Source organism: Lepidochelys olivacea (assembly GCF_965140295.1).
Source record: "Lepidochelys olivacea isolate rLepOli2 genome assembly, chromosome: 15".
In the NCBI taxonomy this organism is placed as follows: domain Eukaryota; kingdom Metazoa; phylum Chordata; order Testudines; family Cheloniidae; genus Lepidochelys; species Lepidochelys olivacea.
The window spans coordinates 28,491,799-28,512,901 of NC_140425.1; the positions used below are offsets into that span (position 1 = coordinate 28,491,799).

The 21,103-nt window shown below is 44.6% G+C and overlaps 2 protein-coding genes across 5 annotated transcripts in view; both read left to right on the top strand.

Moving 5' to 3' along the window:
- CFAP251 (cilia and flagella associated protein 251) overlaps positions 1–11,387 on the top strand; it is a 30,735-nt gene extending 19,348 nt beyond the window's left edge. For 2 of the 3 annotated variants that reach the window (XM_084649238.1, XM_084649239.1), the window contains exons 17-22: positions 1,446–1,609; positions 5,012–5,102; positions 5,309–5,452; positions 8,369–8,597; positions 9,845–9,946; positions 11,161–11,387. In XM_084649238.1, coding sequence (XP_084505364.1) covers positions 1,446–1,609; positions 5,012–5,102; positions 5,309–5,452; positions 8,369–8,597; positions 9,845–9,946; positions 11,161–11,315 — 885 coding nt within the window. In that variant the 3' untranslated portion in view covers positions 11,316–11,387. Of the gene's footprint in view, positions 1–1,445; positions 1,610–5,011; positions 5,103–5,308; positions 5,453–8,368; positions 8,598–9,844; positions 9,947–10,241 lie in introns of all 3 variants that reach the window. The other variant, XM_084649240.1, reaches the window with a different exon arrangement.
- Positions 11,388–14,201: 2,814 nt separating this feature from the next.
- The window catches only part of BCL7A (BAF chromatin remodeling complex subunit BCL7A), a 28,992-nt gene continuing 22,090 nt past the window's right edge, over positions 14,202–21,103 (top strand). Inside the window, exon 1 of one of the 2 annotated variants that reach the window (XM_084649242.1) lies at positions 14,202–14,435. In XM_084649242.1, coding sequence (XP_084505368.1) covers positions 14,344–14,435 — 92 coding nt within the window. In that variant the 5' untranslated portion in view covers positions 14,202–14,343. The remainder of the gene's footprint in view (positions 14,436–21,103) is intronic. The other variant, XM_084649243.1, reaches the window with a different exon arrangement.

The following is a 21,103-nucleotide window of genomic DNA, read 5'->3' on the forward strand; positions in this document are numbered from 1 at the left end:
GGTATTGGAAGCTGAGGAATTGGGAGTAGGGGATGAGGGGATTGGGAGGTGGGAATTGTGGAGAGGAGTTGTTTAAGCTTTCTGTTGTATTTCACTTGGGAGTCAGTTGTACTGCTTTCTATGCGCAGTGGTCACCATTTTAAAAAATCAGTATTTCCCCACAGGTACCACAGTATTTCTCTATACTTTGAATAGTCAATAACTATGGTATTGAATTTTGACACCCACCCCCTTCCCCATGTATGAACATTACCTGCCCCTGGTGAAGAAGGAGTTAACCTCAGCTCAGCGTCCCCCTCCTGCACACAGATCCTCAGGGGAGGGGCTATAAAAGTTGATCTTGGCAGACAGCTGCGTGAGAATGCCTTTGGGATGGGCTGGCTTCAAGCCCAGGGGTTTTGGAGCTGGACTGAACTCGAAGCCAGGAGTTTGCTGTTTCCTTTTCTGCTTGTATTCTGTTTTTTTGTTAGACATGCTCTCCTTAGAGGAAAGGCCCTGTCATCTGTGGATGTGTTTCCCCCAAGCTGAGCTCCCTGTGTGGTTACTGCGTGGAAGTGGTGGCCAGTGTAGAATAAAATACTAGTGACTTTAAAAAAAAACAAAAAACACTGCATCTTAGGTGCTGCAAATGCTTGGGGCCCATGTTCAGACCTACTTTGAGCAGATATAAGTCCAGCGAAGTCACTAGGTGGTTCCTGGTTCCACCCAGGTCTGAATTCAGCTCTGGGGATTTGATTGTCTCAAAAGAGCCATGTGAGTTATTTCTTCCTGGGTTGCTGATTTGGGTTTCCAGGTGGAAAATTCTACCCTCATATGGGCACCTGAAACCCGTAATCACAAATGGACACCGTGTAATTACATCTGAAAGCAGAACCTGGCCCCTATGCACACTGCGTACAGGTTGGATGATCTGTACGAAGGCTGCCATTAGGGTCAGAACTGTTTGTGCCCCTGAGATTCACAAGACTTGTGGAACAATGTGGTAAAACTTTAGATTTACATATTGACGGGCCCTTCCTTAGTCAGCCCTTTCGTCAACACTGGAATATTTCTGTGGTAAATCTTGTCCCATTTTCATTAGCCTGGAGGTCTCTGTGCACTGCAGAACCCGTGCAATTCCACTGCACTAGAATGGGCAGGATCTGAGGACCCCATGCAAAAGATGCAGATTCAAGACACAGCCCCATGAGCTCTTGCTGTGGAGAGTGGATTCTTTTCACTACAGAACCCTCCACAGTGGACAGCCCAGGGTCCTAGCTGGCCCACGTGGAGGTAGAATTTACCCCTCTGTGTCACATAGGTCATAGAGCATAAGGCTAGAAGGAACCACCAGATCATATAGTCTCACCTCCTGTATACCACAGGCTACCAACACCATCTAATGATAAAAGACCTGAATTTGTATAAAAGTGCCAGTCATCATGGAGTTACCCTTTTCTTGGTAGGTTGGCCTGCAGATTTTGCCCATTGATGGTAACCCCCACAAGTCCTCAGCTTTCATTTGCCATCCAGGAGGTGTCTCCAGCCTTGCTAGTTCCTACGATGGATGCCATGTCTTTACAGCGGGGGGGAACGACTGCATCGTGATGAAATGGGAAATTAATGTAAAGTGAGTAAACACCAGGTCAAAGCAGAGCATGCTGTTCTCACTGATGGTGATGTGCTCTGTCCCTTTACACAACGGTGACCAACCCAGCTAAAGCATATGTCCTGCTGGCAAAGAACTTATGCTTATATAGGGACTTTCATCCCAAAGGATCCCATTCTAGTTCAGAAAGGCTTAAAGTTGAAGCCCCTAAAACTCATTCAGACAAGGAGCGTTAATACAGGTGCCCTGGTGCAAGTGGGACTCTGATACCACCCTGTGCAGCGTTGACACCTGCGTTTCAGTGGATTCGACTTGGTTTAAAATGTTCCCTGATCCAGTGCAGGTTTGCTACAAGGGCTGCAGTTAAAACAGAGAGGACTAGATCTTCACATGTGCTCCGGACCCACAATTGGAGCCAGATTTTCAAAAATGGCTCAGCTCCGATTTAGGCACCTAACGGAGGTGGGCAGATTTTCACAGGTGTTCTCAGGTGGGAATCACTAAGGATGCTGAACTCTTTTGAAAATCTGGTCCCAAGTGTCCAGTTTCCTATCATATCATCCGAGAGGGTTGGCAAAGGAACCCACAATTCCTCCTCCCCCCAATTTATAATTAAGGGTCCTGTTTTCAGACTAAGCTCTTAGAATCCTGGTATTTCTAGGCTTCTGCACCGCCAGCCAAGGGCCAGATCCTGTGAGACACTGAACAGCCTTATGTCACATGGAAGTCAATGGGAGTTTAGGGTACTCAGTACTTCGCGGGATCTCGCCTGCGGTGAATGCAAACAGAAATGTGCTCTAGTGATCTGAGCACAGGAGTGAGAATCAAAAACTCATAAGTGCTAAATCTGGGTTGGGGACACTGTCTCCCTCTGGGAACTTCGGAATATCTCTTATCCTCTTGGCTTCATCATCTGTTAAAAGGGCCTGATCATTCTGACTTACCTACTTCATAGGCTGCCATAATGATTAATACATGAGTATTTTTAAAGTGCTTTGAATATGAAAGATACTATATAAATGCTAAGTAATGTATAAAACAGTGGCTTTTAAGATCCCTGCCTGAGGGGCCACAGGCTGGGATCTTTTTAGAGCCAGGCAGTGGGGATTACGAGGTTTGGGCAGGGAGGTGGGTCTACAGGAGCATCTGTTTCTTATAAAATGCCCTGCAGGATGAAAAACAATAGAGAAGTGCTGATACAGACTATCCAGTTTCCAAATGGGATGGTCTGATATTGTCCAGGAAATTCCCCATGCATTTGCAGAATGGATTTAGGACCAACAACTTTAATGCCTTGCTCATATGAGTAGACCGTTTGAAGTAACCGGGACTGCTCCTGTGAGTAAGAACTGCTTGTATATGCCAATTTTGTGCTGCCGTGGCAGCAAGCTTGGCACTTTCCTTTGTCAGCTTCCGACTGAAGAGCTGTGCCAAAAAGCTGTGCCATTGATGTCTGATAGGGGACACCTCCTCCAAATGGCCCTTGTTTACAGCCCTTGGTAAAGATGCCAAAAAGCGAGGCCATGTTTGTTTCCTTTAACATCAGGGCTATTCATTCTGATGTGAGCACAAGGTGGGGGGAAGCTACCACAGTGCCAAGTGTTCCTATGAATGCCTAGACAGATAGATTTCAGAGCAGCAGCCATGTTAGTCTGTATCCGCAAAAAGAAAAGGAGGACTTGTGGCACCTTAGAGACTAACCAATTTATCTGAGCATAAGCTTTCGTGAGCTACAGCTCACTTCGTCGGATGCATAGACAGATGCAAACATCAACAGGAAGCAAGCAGCTGCAAATGCTCTGAAACCAGCCTTTTCAGTGTAGCGTAACTTCATATATCAAAAAAAAGGAGATGGCACTTACTCACAGAGCTAGAACTGAAGGATGGTTTAGGCTAGGGGGTTAGCTAGCTATCTGTCTGCCTTAGCGTTTTCCATAGTACCTGTTGCCATCATATGTAAGGTGGGAATTCCTCCTCTCTTTGATTTCTGCTAAATCATCCCTGCTGGGGTTGGCTTTAAGATACTGCTGAAGAACACATTGTTGCTCTTTGGAGTGCACTGAATGGTACGAACTAAACAGGAGAATCCTTCCTCTCCCCCCACCTAGGGCTTTATTTCTCATATACGCTCACTCTGCAAAGACATCAGTTCAGACACTGTCCACTATGAATAGAGCTCCTCTTGATGATTCCCGAGTAAGAACAGCCAATTGCACGGCAGTGAGGGCACAGAGCAACTTCCGAGCTGCCAGAGCAAATGAAGCCCTGGTGCGAGAGCAGTGGTTTTATGTATTTTCTTTTTCCATTTCATCTGGCTTAATCACTTGGGTGTCGGAATGGGCAATAGAAGGCAATAGGATGTAAATGCTCCTTCTTTATAATGGTTGGTCATGGTCCAGGCATCACTGAATTTTTATGTAATTTGCTTTTGGAGCAAGGCTCTTTATGAGCTAATTATCACTTTACTGCTGCTTCTGGTATCTTCTGTGTCTCCACTATGTTTAATGTCCAAATAACTTAATTATAAAAAATCATAAAACGTAAAGATAGCACAATGGAGAACAGCACACCAAAGGTGCAGATCAAAGCGATGCCATGCTGTCATGAATGCACAGGGATGTTGCTGATGTTATTGCTGTACCAGGCTATTGTAGTGTCTTGGGCTGTTTTCATTGTGGGAGCTGTTACTTTTCTGCATCCTGACTAACACATGTGGCTCTTTGGTCTCCACCTGCCTATGAAACTGAAATTTGGACCACAGATGAGGAAGCTAGAGTGGAATTTTTACCTGACGCTGCATCTAGGACATTGTCTTCCACTGTGAAGAATAGAGCGCCTGAATAACAGAGCCTAATATCTTACCAGGAAAGAGTGTGTGTAATTGTTAGAGTCCAGGAACTTAGGAGCTAAGGTTTGATTGTTCTACGGCAAGCTCTGCTCACTAGCCCTTTTCCTCTTCAAAGTGCTGGCCTGACATAAGCTAATGAATCCCCACAACATCCCTGTGAAGTAACACACTTTATAAATGGGGAAACCACGACACAGAAAAGTTAAATGTCAGACACAAAGACTACACACCAAGTCAGTGTTAAAGCCAGGATTAAAACCCAGCATCTCCTGGCTCCCAGCCCTAGGCTTATTCCATTAAACCAGAGACACACATGATAATAATTACCTCCTATAATGGGCTATTGTATGTAAAACACTGGGAAATCGTGGGATAGAAAGTGCTGTAGAAGTGCTGACTGTTAATAGAGTAGCATAAGGTTCAACTTAGAACTATACCTTTCCCCGTTTGTTCTGAGCCTTGGGTGGATTTTATTTATTTATTTGTTTGTTATAAATTTCTATGTGACTGGCAGCAAACAGGACAGTTTTCCTTACATGAACCCTTTCTGAGCTATCTTTTTGTTATTGCCATAGTGCTTTGGAGGCTGCTGTTTCTCTGGGTGGTGAGGATTTGATCCCATTCTACAACCTTTTGGATGGCGGAAGAGATGGTGAATTCTTCAGGGTAATTATAGTCACAGTAAACATTGTGTGGTAACAGCTGGCTAAAATGTTAGAATTAATTTATACAGGTCTGACAAATTTTGGGGGTCCAAATCTGCTTTAACAATAATTTCACTCATATGCCTTTTAGTATATCTTCAAAGAGGCTTATGTCCCATGCATGTTGACAAACTGAACTTTGTTATACTTCATGTGATTTTCTCTCAGGAACTGGAGGACTATTTTTACTATGCACAGCTGCGCAGTCAGGGTATTGATGCAATGGAGACCAGACAGGTGTCAACACATATTCCCTTGGAGGAAGTTCCATTTGTAATGAGAGCAATGGGGTTTTATCCATCAGAGGAAAAGGTTTGTTTTTTACCAAAGAGAATTATTGTGTTTACAGAGTATGCGGTCAGCCAATTTCTGATCTCAGTCACGCAGGCTAGATCTGGAATAAATCCATGGATTTTAAATGTATTTAGTCTAGATCTATATTAGTGTAACTTTGATCAAAATCTGGCTCTGTATCTTTTTTTAAAAAATGTATGGGACAAAGTAAAGATTCAATACCACTAGGGGATTGGAGTGCTCTGGGGCTTGGTGAAAGGAACCTTTCACCTTTGGGTTAGATGGACAAATCCAGCCCAAGTCAATGGAGTTCAAAAGTTTTCATCTGTCAGGTGTTTGGTGGCCTCAGAGAGTAAGTGCTCACAGCACAAAAATCACACCCACAGTTGGCACTTCAGAAGAGAGGTTGGTTGCCTCAGAAAAGAAACTGAACGTATGAAGAGTGGATTCTCCTTTCACCCTATAGCGCAGGGGTGCTGAATCAGTGTGTATAGTGGGGGTGCTGAGAGCCATTGAACCAAATTGTAAACCCTGTATGTGATGGAAACCACTTCAAGTCAGGAGGTGCTGCAGCATCGCCCGCACCACTAGTTCCAGCACCTGTGCTATAGGGGGTCCCTCCATGTCAAATTGGGGCCCACCCTGAGTTTCTTCAGCTTGGGTTAAGTGTCGTTACACACAAATGGGGCTTTGGAACTTTCAGCTCTATATACTGACTCATCCGTACAGTATACAGCCTCTTGTTTTCCTTCCCTTTGTGCTTTATAGTGATGATGAGAATGATTTTACATAGAGAGAGCACCTTTCACCTGCAAGGGACCTCAACATCCTTCACTAACTGATAAATGTTTGACGTAAATTCCTATGGAAAATCTCTCAAAGTTTTATTTGTCAGGTCACAGCAATGGGGAGCTTTTTTTTATCAAAAATTTCTCAGGAGTTTTAAGCCTCAAATCCTCTTTGTACTGTAGCTAAAGATAAATCCCTTCATAAGGCTGATGATTCTTATCCTATTGTAATAGTAGTTCTGAGGCAGTTTGTATTTACACATACCTAATTTATAGCACTGCAACCTGGCAGAAAGGAAATTAAGGTACCTGGAGCAGATGTATTGACTCTGTTGCAAGGAGGTGTAAATTACACCTCGCAGGGCCAGCCTAGTCCCTTCATCCAGGAGAAATTCTCCCCTGCTGGGGCTCCATAAGAATTCCAGTGGAGGAAGCTGCACTGAGGGAGTGCCACCCCACCAGCCCTGCAGCAGAAGGATCCAGCAGAAGGAAAGTTCTGGTCACTTTTCATCAATGCAGCCTTCCCCTAGCAGACTTTCCTTGGAGCTCCTGGAGCTGGCAGAAGTTGGTCTAGTCTTGGGATGAGCTGGTGCAGTGTCCTGCTTTGGTACTATAATTTTGTACATAGTTAGATGTTTTCCTGGGCTCATTACCTTGGCACCTCCTGCTGGTAGGGAAGAAGAGAATGTATTCCTCTCATGAACAGTTGCTAGAGGAGGCATGGGGAATATCTCCTGAGAAATAGTCTGTAAGAAATTAGAGGACAGCATTTCAGTCAAGGAAACTACCCTGAAACTAGACAACCTATGATCTGCTTCACAAAGTAGGTAGGACAATATTAATTCACAGAATGAAAATTCTTCTCTCTCCAGAGCATTTTATTAAATAAAAAGTGAGAGGGGAAAAATCAGCATGGAATCCACTAACAGGAGCTCTTGGGAGTTGGAGAGTTTTTCTTTTGTAATTCACTAGGACAGGGATAAAACTTAATCCCAGATCAGCTAGAGCTGAGTGAATTGTTCTGTTCTTGCCCTGCATGATATTTGCCAGGGCGAAAATATAAGTTCATGATTTCCATCTTCCCTGAGCACCATTCAGTGGAAAAACTTCTGACATGAGGACAAAGGCCCAGGGCTGAATGCAAAATCCTCCCCAGGGAGGCTTTGCATTGGCCTGCCTTCCTGGGGAGTAGAATGCTTGGTACATGTTGGCACTGGGAATTCTCCCAACATTTAGCTGCATTTGTAACTGTAAGGAGGCTGCTGCCTCTTTAAACATGAGCACAATGAAGGCATGGAACAGAACTTGCCTTTCAAACAAACATCTGCAAGGCTGCATGCCACTCTGACTCACAGCAGCAGGCTTCAGGAAAACTGTTAAACTGCTAGCGACAAAGAGGCAGGCACTGCCTGACTGCCCAGTAGATGGACTGCTGTATGAGTGATACAGGGAAATAAAGGACAGGATGTGGGACCCTTTGAGCAAAGTTCAGTCCTCTGCAGTTGCAGAGGGCCTCAGAGGCAGTTCTGCTGCACAGGATGAGTGGGTATTGGGAGTAGGGGTGGAAGGAGGAGAATTTTGGAAGCTCGTTCATGATGTGCATACCCACATAGCCAGCTTACTGCGTGGAGACTTCCTGCACAAGGCAGGTGCAGCAAGGTGGAGTCACCATTTTGTGGACTCGCTGTCCATTGTCCCCAGAGTGGAGACACAGCTGCAATGAGGGCTGCAGTGAGGCAGCCAGAGAATTGCTCTGCCTTCACTGCATGGCTTGTGGGGGAATCATTCCTTCCCCCTCTCGTGTCAATTGTTGGATACATCATCTCATAATGAAAGATTTCCCCAGTATATTACATCCCAGGCAAAATGCTTCTCTGAGAATAACAGAAAGACCCCAGTGTATTGCAGGAATTGTACTACTGGGGTTGATGTAATTTTTATGTGGTAAACAACTTCTTTAAAGAGACACCGTCAACTAATCTGAGGCTAGATTCTAATCACAGTTATAGTGGTGTAAATCCAAAGTAAATCCAGTGACTCCAATGGAATTATTCTGGATTTATATTGGCATCCCTGAGATCAGAAACTGGTCCAATGCTTTAAAAGAAACCCGCCTTGTATAAGTGTCTTTTGTCTTGACTTTTAGATTGAGGACATGATAAATGAAGTCAAATTTAGTGAGTATGTGCACACTGGAAAACAAGTTACAAATATCAGTTTAGGGGATTTTATCAAACTTTATATAAATCATCGACCAGCATTTGGCCTGTCAATGAAAGAAATACAAAATGCCTTCCAAGTTCTTGGTTATGGTACTGAGAATGGAGAAATTGTTATCAACAAAGGAGACTTACTGCAACAACTTCAGTGCAGAGGTGAGCATTTTCCTAACATCAGTTTTATGTTTGCTTGTTCTGTCCTTCATTTCAAAAAGTATCCATTGCAGTAAAAAGTTATCCGGAGACAAGTTTTGATAGGTGGTATGTTACCTCATCTGTCTTAGAATTTTAAATTAAATAACCACATACGTTGTCTCAACTCAGTTGTATCCTCCTGTTTGGAAATTGCTGCACGCTCCAAGTATTCTATCTGCTATCTGAAGAGTGTGGATCTTGGAAAATATTATAATGCCATTACATTCATTGATGGTGTACCCTCACCAGGAATACTATATTCTGTTTAACTCACACGATCTCCAAAAAAGTACTAGTAGAAATTGAAGAGTCCAGAAAGGAGTGATGAAAATTATTAGAAGTCTGGAATGACTTCATATGAGGAGAGACTGAAAAGATTGGGATGGTTTAGTTTAGAGATGAGGTGAATGAGAGGGAACGGGATAAAGATATTCAAAATTAATGGCATTGGCACAGAGAAGGTAAATTAGGTACTTCTATATTCTCTCTGTTATTATAAGAACAAGACCGCACCCAATTCAGCTGAAAAACAGCAAATTTAAAATGGATAAGAGGAAATACTGTTTTAACCCACACATTATCAACCTGTAGAACTCATTGCCACATGGTATCATTGAGGTAAAGGGCTTACCAGGAGGTTAAAAAGGATTAGACACTTATATGGATGATGAGAACATCCACAGATACATGACATAGGATAAAACATTTTTAAAAGGGATACAAATCCTCATGCTTCAGGGCATAAGCCACTGACTGATGCAGGTTAGGAATAAACTCCTATGTGCAGGCTATTCTGTAATAGTTGACCATATGTTTTCTTGCACCTTCCTCTGAATCGCGGTGGTGCTGGCCACTGCCAATACACCCCTGATCTGATCTGATCTGGAAATTCCTGTGAAAAGGAATAGAGTGAAAACTGCTGTAGGTGCAGCTCAGCTCAACAAGCCAGCTCCAGTAGCCTTTCCCCCTCCCAGAAACCTAATTTGTATGCCAAAAACTCATATTGTTCACAAAAACAAATTTCTCTTGGGTCAAATTTCTTGCACTGTGATCATGCATTTTGAATGGTGGTACTGGCTACACCTTGGAGGAACCCAAACCATCCTATTTTGTCCTTATGCCATTCTTGCTAGATATGTTTGTGCTGAGTTTGTGTTAATGATGCTGTGAGAAAGCTTAGAGATTGTGTTTTTGCTTTATGTGTGTAGGGGAGCATATGACAGAGGAGGAGCTGGCAGAGTGTCTCACCACCCTGTTGGGCATGAATCCAGAGGGTGGGAGATCTGAGCTGGGCATCTATGATCACTCAGGTACAGGATTAATATTCTATGAAACACACAAATAAGATTGCTTCAATTCCTTTAATGTAAGAATTAAACTGAAAATCCTATTAACCTTGTTACTCCAATAGCTGTTAAAAATGTTCAGCTGGGATTGCAAAATATAGTCACAGGGCCAAATACTATCTATCCTTGGTCCATGCACTTAGCTTCCACTGATGCTGGGGAAAAGTTCTACTGCAGATTGAAACTCATATATATTTAAATGGCCAGTGAAATATAAGTGTCCTTGACTACATTACGTTACTGTTTATCTGCTGTCTAGGAATGGAAACTGGAGATATTTGCTGGAGGCCTCACCACTGTTGTGATCCACGGGCAAAGCGGAATCCTATCATATACAAATTATTTTCAGTTCCTTGCAGAGTTGTCCATTGTAATTGGAACCCCTGACTTCTGCCATATTCATGCAGTTTCTGAAATGAGTGTCCCAATCCCTAAAGGTCTACAATAACATCCAGTTGGGATTTTCCACAACTGATATATGCCTACTTAAGGTGCATCTCCTGGAGGGAACAAACCCCAGGTTTGAAATACCTGGATTGCTTGGAACCCTAGATTCAAATCAAATCACAGCAGGATAGAGACAGCCCTTCGGAAGGACAAAGTTCAGTGAGTGCTGTGCAGTTTATTGCATGTAGGTCTTACAGATGAGATCTTACTAACCAAGCACCAGTCCATTCTGCATAGATGTTAAAGATCTCAAGTCATTTTTTATAAGGATCTGGGCCTAAATATGTTCTTTTATGCCTAAATTACTTGAAACGGAAAATTGATATTGTTATTAAAGCAACTGAGTGGAGTCTGCAGATATCTGAATAACAGTATTCAAAATACAGCATGTTCAAGATGGCTTTGTAACCATCTTCAAGAAAATCATGGATAAGTAACAGGAAAAAAAAGCCATGCAGGATTAGAGGAGTCAGAGATGGAATGGACAAATATAGTGCTATAGATCATTTAGTTTAAATCTAGTTCTCAGTGGGAGTTGAAGGTGTGCTGCACCTCGCAGGATCAATGCCTTTGTTTCGTGACAGGGGACCTATTAAGTATTAAACTGATACTATATAAGGCCCCTTTCATGTATTTTTGTAGACATTCCATACAACACACTGCTGCTGACAAGTCCTATTGATCTGGAAACCTGATTGCTTTTGGGGTTGTTGTTTTTTGTTCCCCTCCAGGTGCAGCAGCTTTGATGGAAGAAGAAATTCCAGAGGAAATCACAGCAGAGATATTTACTGCTGATATTCTTGGCTTACCTACTCCTGAATCAGATGAAACTGAGACAGAAAAAAATTATGAACTCACGAGTAGCATAGAGTCAGCAGAGTCATAGTTGCCACAGAGTTTGTAGTTTTTTTACCCAGAAATGCATTTTCTGTAATCATTTTTTCTCCTCAAACACCTGGGAAACTATATTTTTGTATTTATTATAAAATAAAGTGAACTAAACATTCCTCAAACTCTACGATGTTTCATCAATTTAGGGCGTGTCATAAAGCTATGGGATTAAAACACTTCACAAAGTCTGGGCCAGTAATCACGCAGCAGTGCTACCGTGGGGGAGTTCTGAGTTTGGAGATCAAGAGGAAGCAGCTTACTCTGTCCCTAGGAACACCATGTATTGCCAATCAATGACCTCCAAAATGAACACACCAAACACAGGATTGGGTTAAGTAAACTTGCTGCTAAAATTGACATCATGGTATCAATCACAAATGCTTTCCTGAAGAGGTCTCTTCAGAGTGCAACATTACGGTTTTGCTCTTAATCCATCCATCTAATGGTCCAGTGGGCCATTAGGACAATCAGGGATCACCATGGCATAAGGCTGCAGGAAGAAGAGTGAAATATGAGATGGTACAGTAGCTCATACTCCCCTGTCCTGGGAGGAATCCTCCTGTGACTGGTAACATTAGCTTTAGGGCAGGTTTACACTAATGGTGTAATGCAAAGCTGCACTAATACAGTCCAGTTTCAGCATATTACAGGAAAAGTTTATTCACAAAAACTTTACAGTAAAATAGCAATTAAAATTAAGTGCTATATCTGAATATACCACAGTAATGAATCTTAGTGAAAGGAGCATTCTGTTTTGTGATGGATTAAAAATGGGCTTCCATTTTACTCCTAACAACTTTGTATTTCTTTTTGGGAGTGTTAGTTCCAATTAGTAGTGTAATACCAGTGGGAGAGTGTCTTACTCAGTGTTTGTATAAACAGCGTAATGGTACCAATGCAAATTGCTGCAGAAAGATCAGTGAGTTGAACTCATTTCCTTCTTTACAGTGCCCCTCAGCATTGATGGGTCTTTGCATAATCATGTAGCCCCTTAAAAAGTGTTCCACTCAGTGGTGATGTTTATTGCATGGAGATTACTATTATACATCACAGAAATAATTATAGTTGTGTTAGTACATATAGCAAGATGTATAGCTAGTTGCATGGCAGTGAAGAGATAAAGGTCAAACAACACAAATCAAAGTATTACAGGGTGTGTGACAAAGATTTCCTGAGGAGGTGTTGCTTCATATGACCTGCTCTCCAACCAGTTTTTTTTTGCATATATGTACACACACATGTACATGTGTTGGGTCAGATCCTCAGATACCATAAATCATCAGAACTCCACTGCAGTTATTAGAGATACATTGACTTACACAGCTGAAGATCTGGCTCACTCTATCTTTTTGTATTACACAAACATTTGTATGTAATGCCCAATGAACTGGATTGTTAAATATCCTTTTCCTATTGTTTTATAAATCACATAAGTTGTTGAAAAAGAAATATGGCTAAACAACAAACCGCAAGTCTGCAACATAGTGTCATAACTGTTTGCACAAGGGCTAAATCAGAAACTAGTCACTCAAATAGTCTATCATCCATAAGAGGATGCACTATAGGATTCTCAAAGATAAGTATTTAGTGTAATAATCACAAAGTTTAGGAACAAATGGATCTAATATTATTACTGATTGAGCACCCTCTGTGTACTCTGCGCTACACAAATACCTGCTTATACAAAGATGTGATCCCTGCCCTTGGGGCTTACAATCTAATTTGGACACGGACAATAAGGCTCAGACATACATACAATAATACATCACAGGATGGTTCTTTAGCTTTTCAGAGAGGAGTGATTCAGTGCGCAGAGGCTGGCAGTCTTATTTCTAATCCCAGCTCTGACATTAACACCCTCATTTAGAAAATTACCCCCCTGCCTCACTTTCCCTACCTGTAAAATATTTTAAACTTCTCAGAATCATTTTGAGAATCAATTGTTTCTAGAGCTTATTATTATCATCAAGCTTTCTAAAGGTTGGGGTTGTGTCTTTTGGGCACATATTTGCATATTTATATTACAAAAGTATTTACAGCACTATATAAACAAATAATAATTCCTAAAAGTAGCCTTCACAGTCCTGCAATTTATTTCCGCAACTTTGCTGCCCACAGAGGGAAGAGAAGTCAAGCCACAGTATTTTGCAGCTCTCCATCTGAGACTGTCAAAACTCTTTATAAACATTAATTCATTAATGACAGGTTTCAGAGTAGCAGCCGTGTTAGTCTGTATTCGCAAAAAGAAAAGGAGGACTTGTGGCACCTTAGAGACTAACCAATTGATTTGAGCATGAGCTTTCGTGAGCTACAGCTCACTTCATCGGATGAAGTGCATCGGATGAAGTGAGCTGTAGCTCAGGAAAGCTCATGCTCAAATAAACTGGTTAGTCTCTAAGGTGCCACAAGTCCTCCTTTTCTTTTTATTAATTCATTAAGCTTCCCAACGCCCCTCTATGGTAGATCAGAATTGCTATCCCCCTTGGCGGGAAGGAGGGGTATTGAAGCGCTGAGGTGTTAAGTGACTTGCCCAAGGGAAGGTCCCACAGTGAGTCCAGGCACAATTAGCAACACAACCCAATCCCATCTCTTCTAATGATTAGACCCCCACACTTCCACCCAGAGCTGGGAATAGGACCCAGGAGTCCTGGCTCCCCGCGCCCTGCTCTAGCCACTGGGTGTCACATCCCCCTCCTCGGGCCAGCAACAGGACTAAGGCCTGGTCCCCTCGCGCCCGGAAGCTCCTGGCAGCCCCTTTCCCGCGCGCATGGCCGCGGCGCTGACTCCTTGGGGGCCCCCGCCCGCGCGCCAGCCCCTCCCGCGCCCCACGAGCCCGGCCTGCCGCGTGCGGCAGCTGGCGGCGGCGGCTCTGGGCGCTTGCGCAGTGCGCGAGCCCCGGCGGCGGGCGGCTGAGTCTGGGCGGAGCCGAGCGGCGGGACGGAGCATTGTGCGTGCGGCGCAGCCAGCCGGGCCGGGCCGAGCTCCGCATTCTCCGCAGCCGCCGCCGCCCCGTCCCCAGCAGCATGTCGGGCCGGTCGGTGCGGGCCGAGACCCGCAGCCGGGCCAAGGATGACATCAAGCGGGTGATGGCGGCCATCGAGAAAGTGCGCAAATGGTGAGCGGGCCGCGCCGGGCTCCGGCCCCTCCCCCGGCCGTGCCGGCCGTGCCGCTGCTCACCCCCGCACGGGGCCGGAGCCCGCCGGGCGGCCCGGGGCGGGGGCAGGGAGCCGGCTTCACCCACAAGCCATTTCGCTCCTGCGAGTCACGCGAAGGCGGCGTGTGAGGGGGAGAGCGGCAGATAGACACACAGGGCTCCATTGTGCGGCCGAGCCCCGGCCCGCGTCCTCCCCGCTCTGCGGCCGAGCCCCTCCCGTCCCCCCGGTACCTCCCCGCTCTCTTCCGAGCCCCCCGTCCCCCGATCCGTCCCCCTCCCCGCTCTGCGGCCGAGCCCCTCCCGTCCCCCTCCCCGCTCTGCGGCCGAGTCCTTCCCGGCCCTCCCCGCTCTGCTGCCGAGCCCCCCCCCGTCCCCCGATCCGTACCCCCGGCCCTCCCCGCTCTCTTCCGAGCCCCCCCCGGCCCCCGATCCATACCCTCCCCGCTCTGCGGCCGAGGACCCCCCCCGTACCCCGGCCCCCTTCGCTCTGCTGCCGAGCCCCCCCCGTCCCCCGATCCGTACCCCCGGCCCTCCCCGCTCTCTTCCGAGCCCCCCCCGTCTTTCGATCCGTACCCCGGCCCTCCCCGCTCTGCGGCCGAGGACCCCCCCCCGTACCCCGGCCCTCCCCGCTCTGCGGCCGAGCCCGTCCCTTCCCCCGATCTGTACCCCCAGCCCTCCCCGCTCTCTTCCGGTCCGTCTCTGGGCCCTCCCCGCTCTGAGGCCGAGCCCCGGTACCCACCGGGCCCGCCTCTACCCCGCCGCTCTGCGGCTGAGCCCCCCGCCCCCGGGCCCATGTCCTCCCTGCTCTTGCTCCCTGGCCCCTCTTTCATTCTCTTTCCCCCTCCTGCCCCAAACCCCACTTGTGTTGTCTTCCTCGCCTCTTTCAGCTCACCCTCCCATCGCCCCCTGCTGCCCTTGGTCCTAGTTTGGTACCGTTGTTGTCCCAGTTGCCGAGACCGTCCCGTGCGGTCGATCTCTCCCTCACTCCCCTTCATGCTGCCTCAGAGTGTGTATCTCCTCCCCCCGGGATCCCATCCTAGGGGCTCTTGCAAAGTAATGGGGATGCGGGAGTGAATGTAGCGATTTGTGAAGGGGGGGTGTCATCAAAGAATCAAAGAAAAGCTGAAGGGGCCGGGCAGGGAGTGGTGCATGGATGGGAGCAGATGTAGCAGGAATGAGTCAGACCCCCACTGGCCTTAGTCCATTGCAAAAGAAACCCGTTCTCCCTTCTCTCAAATTTCCCTGTCAAAAACAGGGAAGGGGATGGGGTTTTTAAAAGTATTATTAGTGTGGATCTTTAAGGAAACACATTTTGAAATGCTTTGTAATGTTGCAGAAATAATAATTATCTTAGTGTGTAAATGAAAAAGGTGTTGAGTTTATTTTTTTATGCTTGAGAGTTGGGTGAAAACAAATACAAACAGGATCTTGTATTAAAAATCCCAATAGGCTTTCAGTTTTTGTTTTTAAAAAAGCTTAAAAAATCACACATAAGCAAATCAGATGTGAACAAAAGTGTCTTATTTTAACATTCTGGTGGTTTTAAATCCTGAGTGGAATTGGAGAGAGAGATGTAATTGGTACTTGAATTTATTTTAAATTACATAATTAAAGGTTGTACCCATAGTAAAATAACCCCCTTTTATTAAACCTTAGAAGTGTTTTGGCATTTTATGCTTTTCTCATTCCTAGTTTTATTATGAAAATCAACATGAAGTAGTTAAACAATATAGTAGAACAGTTATTGTAGCACAATACACAGTCTCGGTTTTTTGGATGGGATAAAGAACAGTGTCGATATGACTCAGGAAAGAGTTACTTTGTTCAAACAGCTTGACCTTGTCTGTTCAATAGCTTTTGTATATCTATCCTAAAATGTCTTTTTTAAAATGTGTAAAAGACACAGTAAATCCCAGGGACCAGTTTTAATCGACATAACTCATATATTTTGAATAGGATAAAATGAAGGTTCCTGTTTTGTTATGTAATTTATAACTTTAAATTGATTTAACAAAATAATAAAATATAGAAATAAATCTGCATTTTTCTCTTGTTCTCTCCCTGAACTGGATTGTTGCCATTTTAGAGCCCTTGAACTCTGTGAATAGGCTGGTTGGCTTGAATCGGACAAAGAATCAAAATATGTGTCCATAATGCAGGGCTTGAGAAGGGGATTTCAAAGTAGGAATCCATCTATTGTGTTGGGAGCTGAAGCACTCAGTGTTATAGTTTGATGATAGTACAGAGTTCCTGAAATAATACTTCTACTATGTATTTTTTTAATGCTCTTTGTTGACTGGCTGGTTAGTATTGAGGGGTCAAACACAATAGGTAGAGATGTGACAGCACTTTCTCTTAGTGGTAATGTAGCTAGATGCTTGTTTTTTGTTTTTTTTTAAATTTCCTGATATTTCTTTAAAGAGAACTGGTACTTGTTTCCTTTAAATAATACTATGCAGTGTACAGGAGAGACAGGAGTTTGACTGTGCTTGGAGAGAAGGAGAGGCAGGAGTTTGATCTTTTCTTCATGGCCAACAAATTAAAATAAGAGAGGCTAATCTTTTTTTGGAAGTATTTTCTACCATCACAGCAACTGTGCACAGATATTAGCCTGGCTTGTTGTACCAAGAGTAAAGATTTTAGGATTCAAATGGAATTTGTAAATTTGAATCCTGACAGGGTAGATTGTTTAAGGGTGGCCTTACAGAATTACTGAAAGCACTTATTCTGACCATTGCCAGATTTATTCGTCACTTCTTGCATGAAAGTCTGATGAGTACTTACCTAAACCACATTTTTCGCATGAAATTGTTGGAACTCATTATTTTGTTAACAAACCTCATGTCTATTTGTTCTTGTTTCTCATCCCCATAGACCATGTAGAATGGAAAGGCACTGAGACATTAAATGTTTTGAGTTTATGTGACTTAAACATTTTTGAGAAGCTTGTTGTGAATTATGAGATTTATACACCAGCCTCACCCACACCTTGTCAAGAGCTACATAAGCAACTTGCAAGGAGCGTGAGTACCACACCTAATTTGTTATAACTGGGAGCAATTTGTTGCCATTCACATCTTTACTGTGGAAATGCAACCATTGGAGATGAAAAGTCCCAGCATGAGTGCTTCCATTTCTTGGATCAAAAATGGAGCACTACATAGTGGGACTGTAATAACATAACATAAGAATATAAACATAAAAATGGCCATGCTGAGTCAGACCAGTGACCGGTACCAGATGCTTCAGAGGGAATGAACTGAACAGGGCAATTTATCAAGTGATGTAACAGTGTGTGCACAATGTGCCCAGCCGTTTGATTGCGTCATCATCAGCCAGGTGGAGAGCTGGTAACCTGTTGTTGAAGTAAGTTAGTGGGTACCCGTCAAGGATACGTGACATAGTCTGAAGTTGACTGCAGCTGTATTGCGGGTTATTAGAAAAAACCCATTTAAAGAGATGGCCCGAACAGGTGCCCTTTCCTATTTGAAACTGGGTTGGAGATGACCTCAGATGTCTTGGCAGATCAAAACCTGGTGGACAGATGGTTGGGTCAGTGGTGAGAGACTGATTAACAACTGTTGTCACTGACTTCTTGTGCCAAGCAGATTCCACCGTCATGTCCTGTGGTGGCACAAATGACCATAAAGGGCGTCTAGAAGACAGGTGAGCTGGAGGGTGGTTGAAGAGGTCCGTGTACAAAGGCAGGCTGCTATTCTCTTGGATCTTGGCCAGCAGCCTGACAGATGCCTTCTCACAGCGAATTTGTGGTGGTGCTATGTTATTAAGTATCGGTAGCCATGACAATGGAGTTGCCCATAAAGTCCCGGTAACAATACGGGGTTAAGATCTATGTCAACCAGCCTCGTGTGAGATGAGCAACACCAGACAGGAGCACAATACTCTGCTTTTGAACAGCAGAGGGCAAGGGCTGATGTTCTAAGCATCCGAGTGCTCGTGCTCCAGGTTGTACCAGCCACTTTTCTGAGGAGGTTGTTCCAAGCGTTGTCTTTGGCTGCAGTCTTCCTCAAGTGGTTGTGGTATGTTAATGACCTATCCAATATTACAGTGAGGTAAACTGGGTTTGGATCATGCTGCAAGCATTGGCCATTGAGAAAAATGTTTAACTTGTGTGTTGCTCTTGCATTATGCAGATAAAATACACTAGAAACTGTTTTGGAAAAGCTTGGCTGTGGTCAGCATTGACTGTGATAGTCTGCCATGAGTTTTGTATCATCATTCAAGATATTGTGAATTTCTGAGGAGGATTGAGCTTGCTAGCTGCAGTAGATGTTATTGGCATAGATAAACTTGCGCAAGAATGTAGCTGGCAGGTTGTTGATGTACACATTGAACAGTCTCAGTGAAAGAACTGAACCTTGAGGAAGGCCGTTGATCTGACACTTCCAAGAGCTACAGCAGTTGCCAATGTGTATTCTAAACCTCCTGTTTTGGAGAAGAGCTCTACTATTTTGTCCACCCAATACAGGGCAACTTGAGAAAGTTTAAACAAAAACCCTCTGTGCCAAACTGTGTCATAGGTGGCAATCAAATCCAAGAAGATTGGTGCCATCTTTAGATTTTGTTGAAAACCATTTTCGATAAAGGTGGTCAAGGCCAGGACTTGATCATAGGTGCTGTATCCTTTCCTGAACCCTGTCTGCTTGACCTGCAAGACATCGTCCAAATCTGGAGCGGTTCGTTTCTGGATCAGACTCTCAAACACCTTGAAATACACTGACAGCAAGGATATGGTGTGGTAATATGACACATTGTAGGGGTCCTTGCCTGGCTGAAGAATAGCAATAATCTTTGCTTCATGCCAAGTGCGTGGTAACTTCTTCTCATTAATGACCCATATGTAGAACTAAGTAAGCCACTGTGATGCCTTTGGTCCAAGGTGTTTGAGGAGTTCCACCAAGATGATGTTATAGCCCACTGCTTTGCCTAGCTTGATGGAGTTAGGGCCCTATCTAGCTCGTTGACCATAAATGGCTCTGGTTGACTCTTACTCAGATTGTGATGTCAGAGTAGGCACCATTTGTTATATACTTTGCATTTGAATCGCTTCGCCAGTGGGACCTTTGCTTCCCACATAAAATGGCTTGCAACCTCACTGGGCTTAACCTGTGGATGATTTTGACCTGGAGGTTGTTGAGCAGCACCCAGCTGGCGGATCAAGTTCCAGCACTTCTGACTGGAATAAATGAAGTCAAGTGTGTCTCTAGATTCCTTCTACCAAGTAAGCCTGGCTGCATCCAGGTGGTCAGCAATGTCCGAGTCGCCAGATATCTTGAATTTCCTGAGCAAGTTTTGGCGTTTGGCACTCAGGCAGGGAGTGTAAATTGGACGACAGCCCCGTAGTATGGCTGAGCATGCGGCTTTATAAATGGCTCCTTGGAATCAGCGTCAGGCTTCATCGACTGGCATACTGTGCAACAGAATTGTAACCATGCTAAGTTCCAGTGCGTCACAGAACTTTTCCCACGCTGCCTTGCAGAAATTCTACCAACGCTTGGTTGAGCTTCGAATGATGGGTAGCTGAAGCCCGGTGTGGATAAGCGATGGTCTTTGTTGACTACGAGGGAAGTTATCAAGTACTATACCGCTCACCGGTTGTGAACAGCCATCTAGTGAACCGACCCATGAAAGGTTGGGCGAGTACTCTTTCAACCATCTAGTTGAAAGAAATGCGCCACATTGTTTTGCATTGTGAATTAACATGAAGTCATTGTTAGTCGCCCAATCCATCAGCCATTCACTATCGTCATCTGGATCAGCATACCCCCACTCAGAGTGGTGGCTGTTAAAATCACCGATGAATATTGCTGGATTATCAAGTGTTGGAAGGACCTGCTGGTCCCAGCACACACTCAGTGGCTTAAATACGTTGACAGTCCTAAAGCCATCAACCTGGATCACATTGTAAAAACTGGAGGAGGAGAGTGGAACAGCATCAGATATGTCGGAGCGTACATATGTTGCATGGCCATCTTTGGCATCTGGAGTGTGAGAAATTAGGTTAAAGCCATTTACCATAATGTCCTGCTTCACGAATTGCAACATGAGTTCCTTGCTAACAGATTTTGTCAATACTGTGATGAATAGCTAAGGCATTAATGATGCTGCGTTTGGTGGCTGAAGAATTCGAAGCACCAGTTCAAGGGCTTGAAAGTTGAAGGATGGTGATTATATTGGGGTTGCGGTCAGATGGCACATGACCAGGATCCATCACCGAATTTGGTCCACTGGTTGGATCATTAGTTTGCCCGGCCTAGCCCAGGCCGGATACTGATGAGGAGTGCAACATGAACACTGATCCATTGCCCCCCTGTATTGAGTGATACATCCCCTGTCAACCAGTCTCATCTTCCGGCAATCAGAGGTTCAGGGACACCCAGAGCATAGGGTTGCATCCCTGACCATCTTGGCTAATGGCCATTGATGGACCAATCATCCCTGAGTTTATCTAATTCTTTTTTGAACCCAGTTATACTTTTATTGTAGTCTGAGTATTGCACTCATGTATGAAAGATGAGTCCAGGAGCAGGTCCCTCTGCCCAGACAATGGCTTCTATGCACATTGTCCCCACCGTATGTAACTAAGAGGTGAGATGGTGCACTGGGCT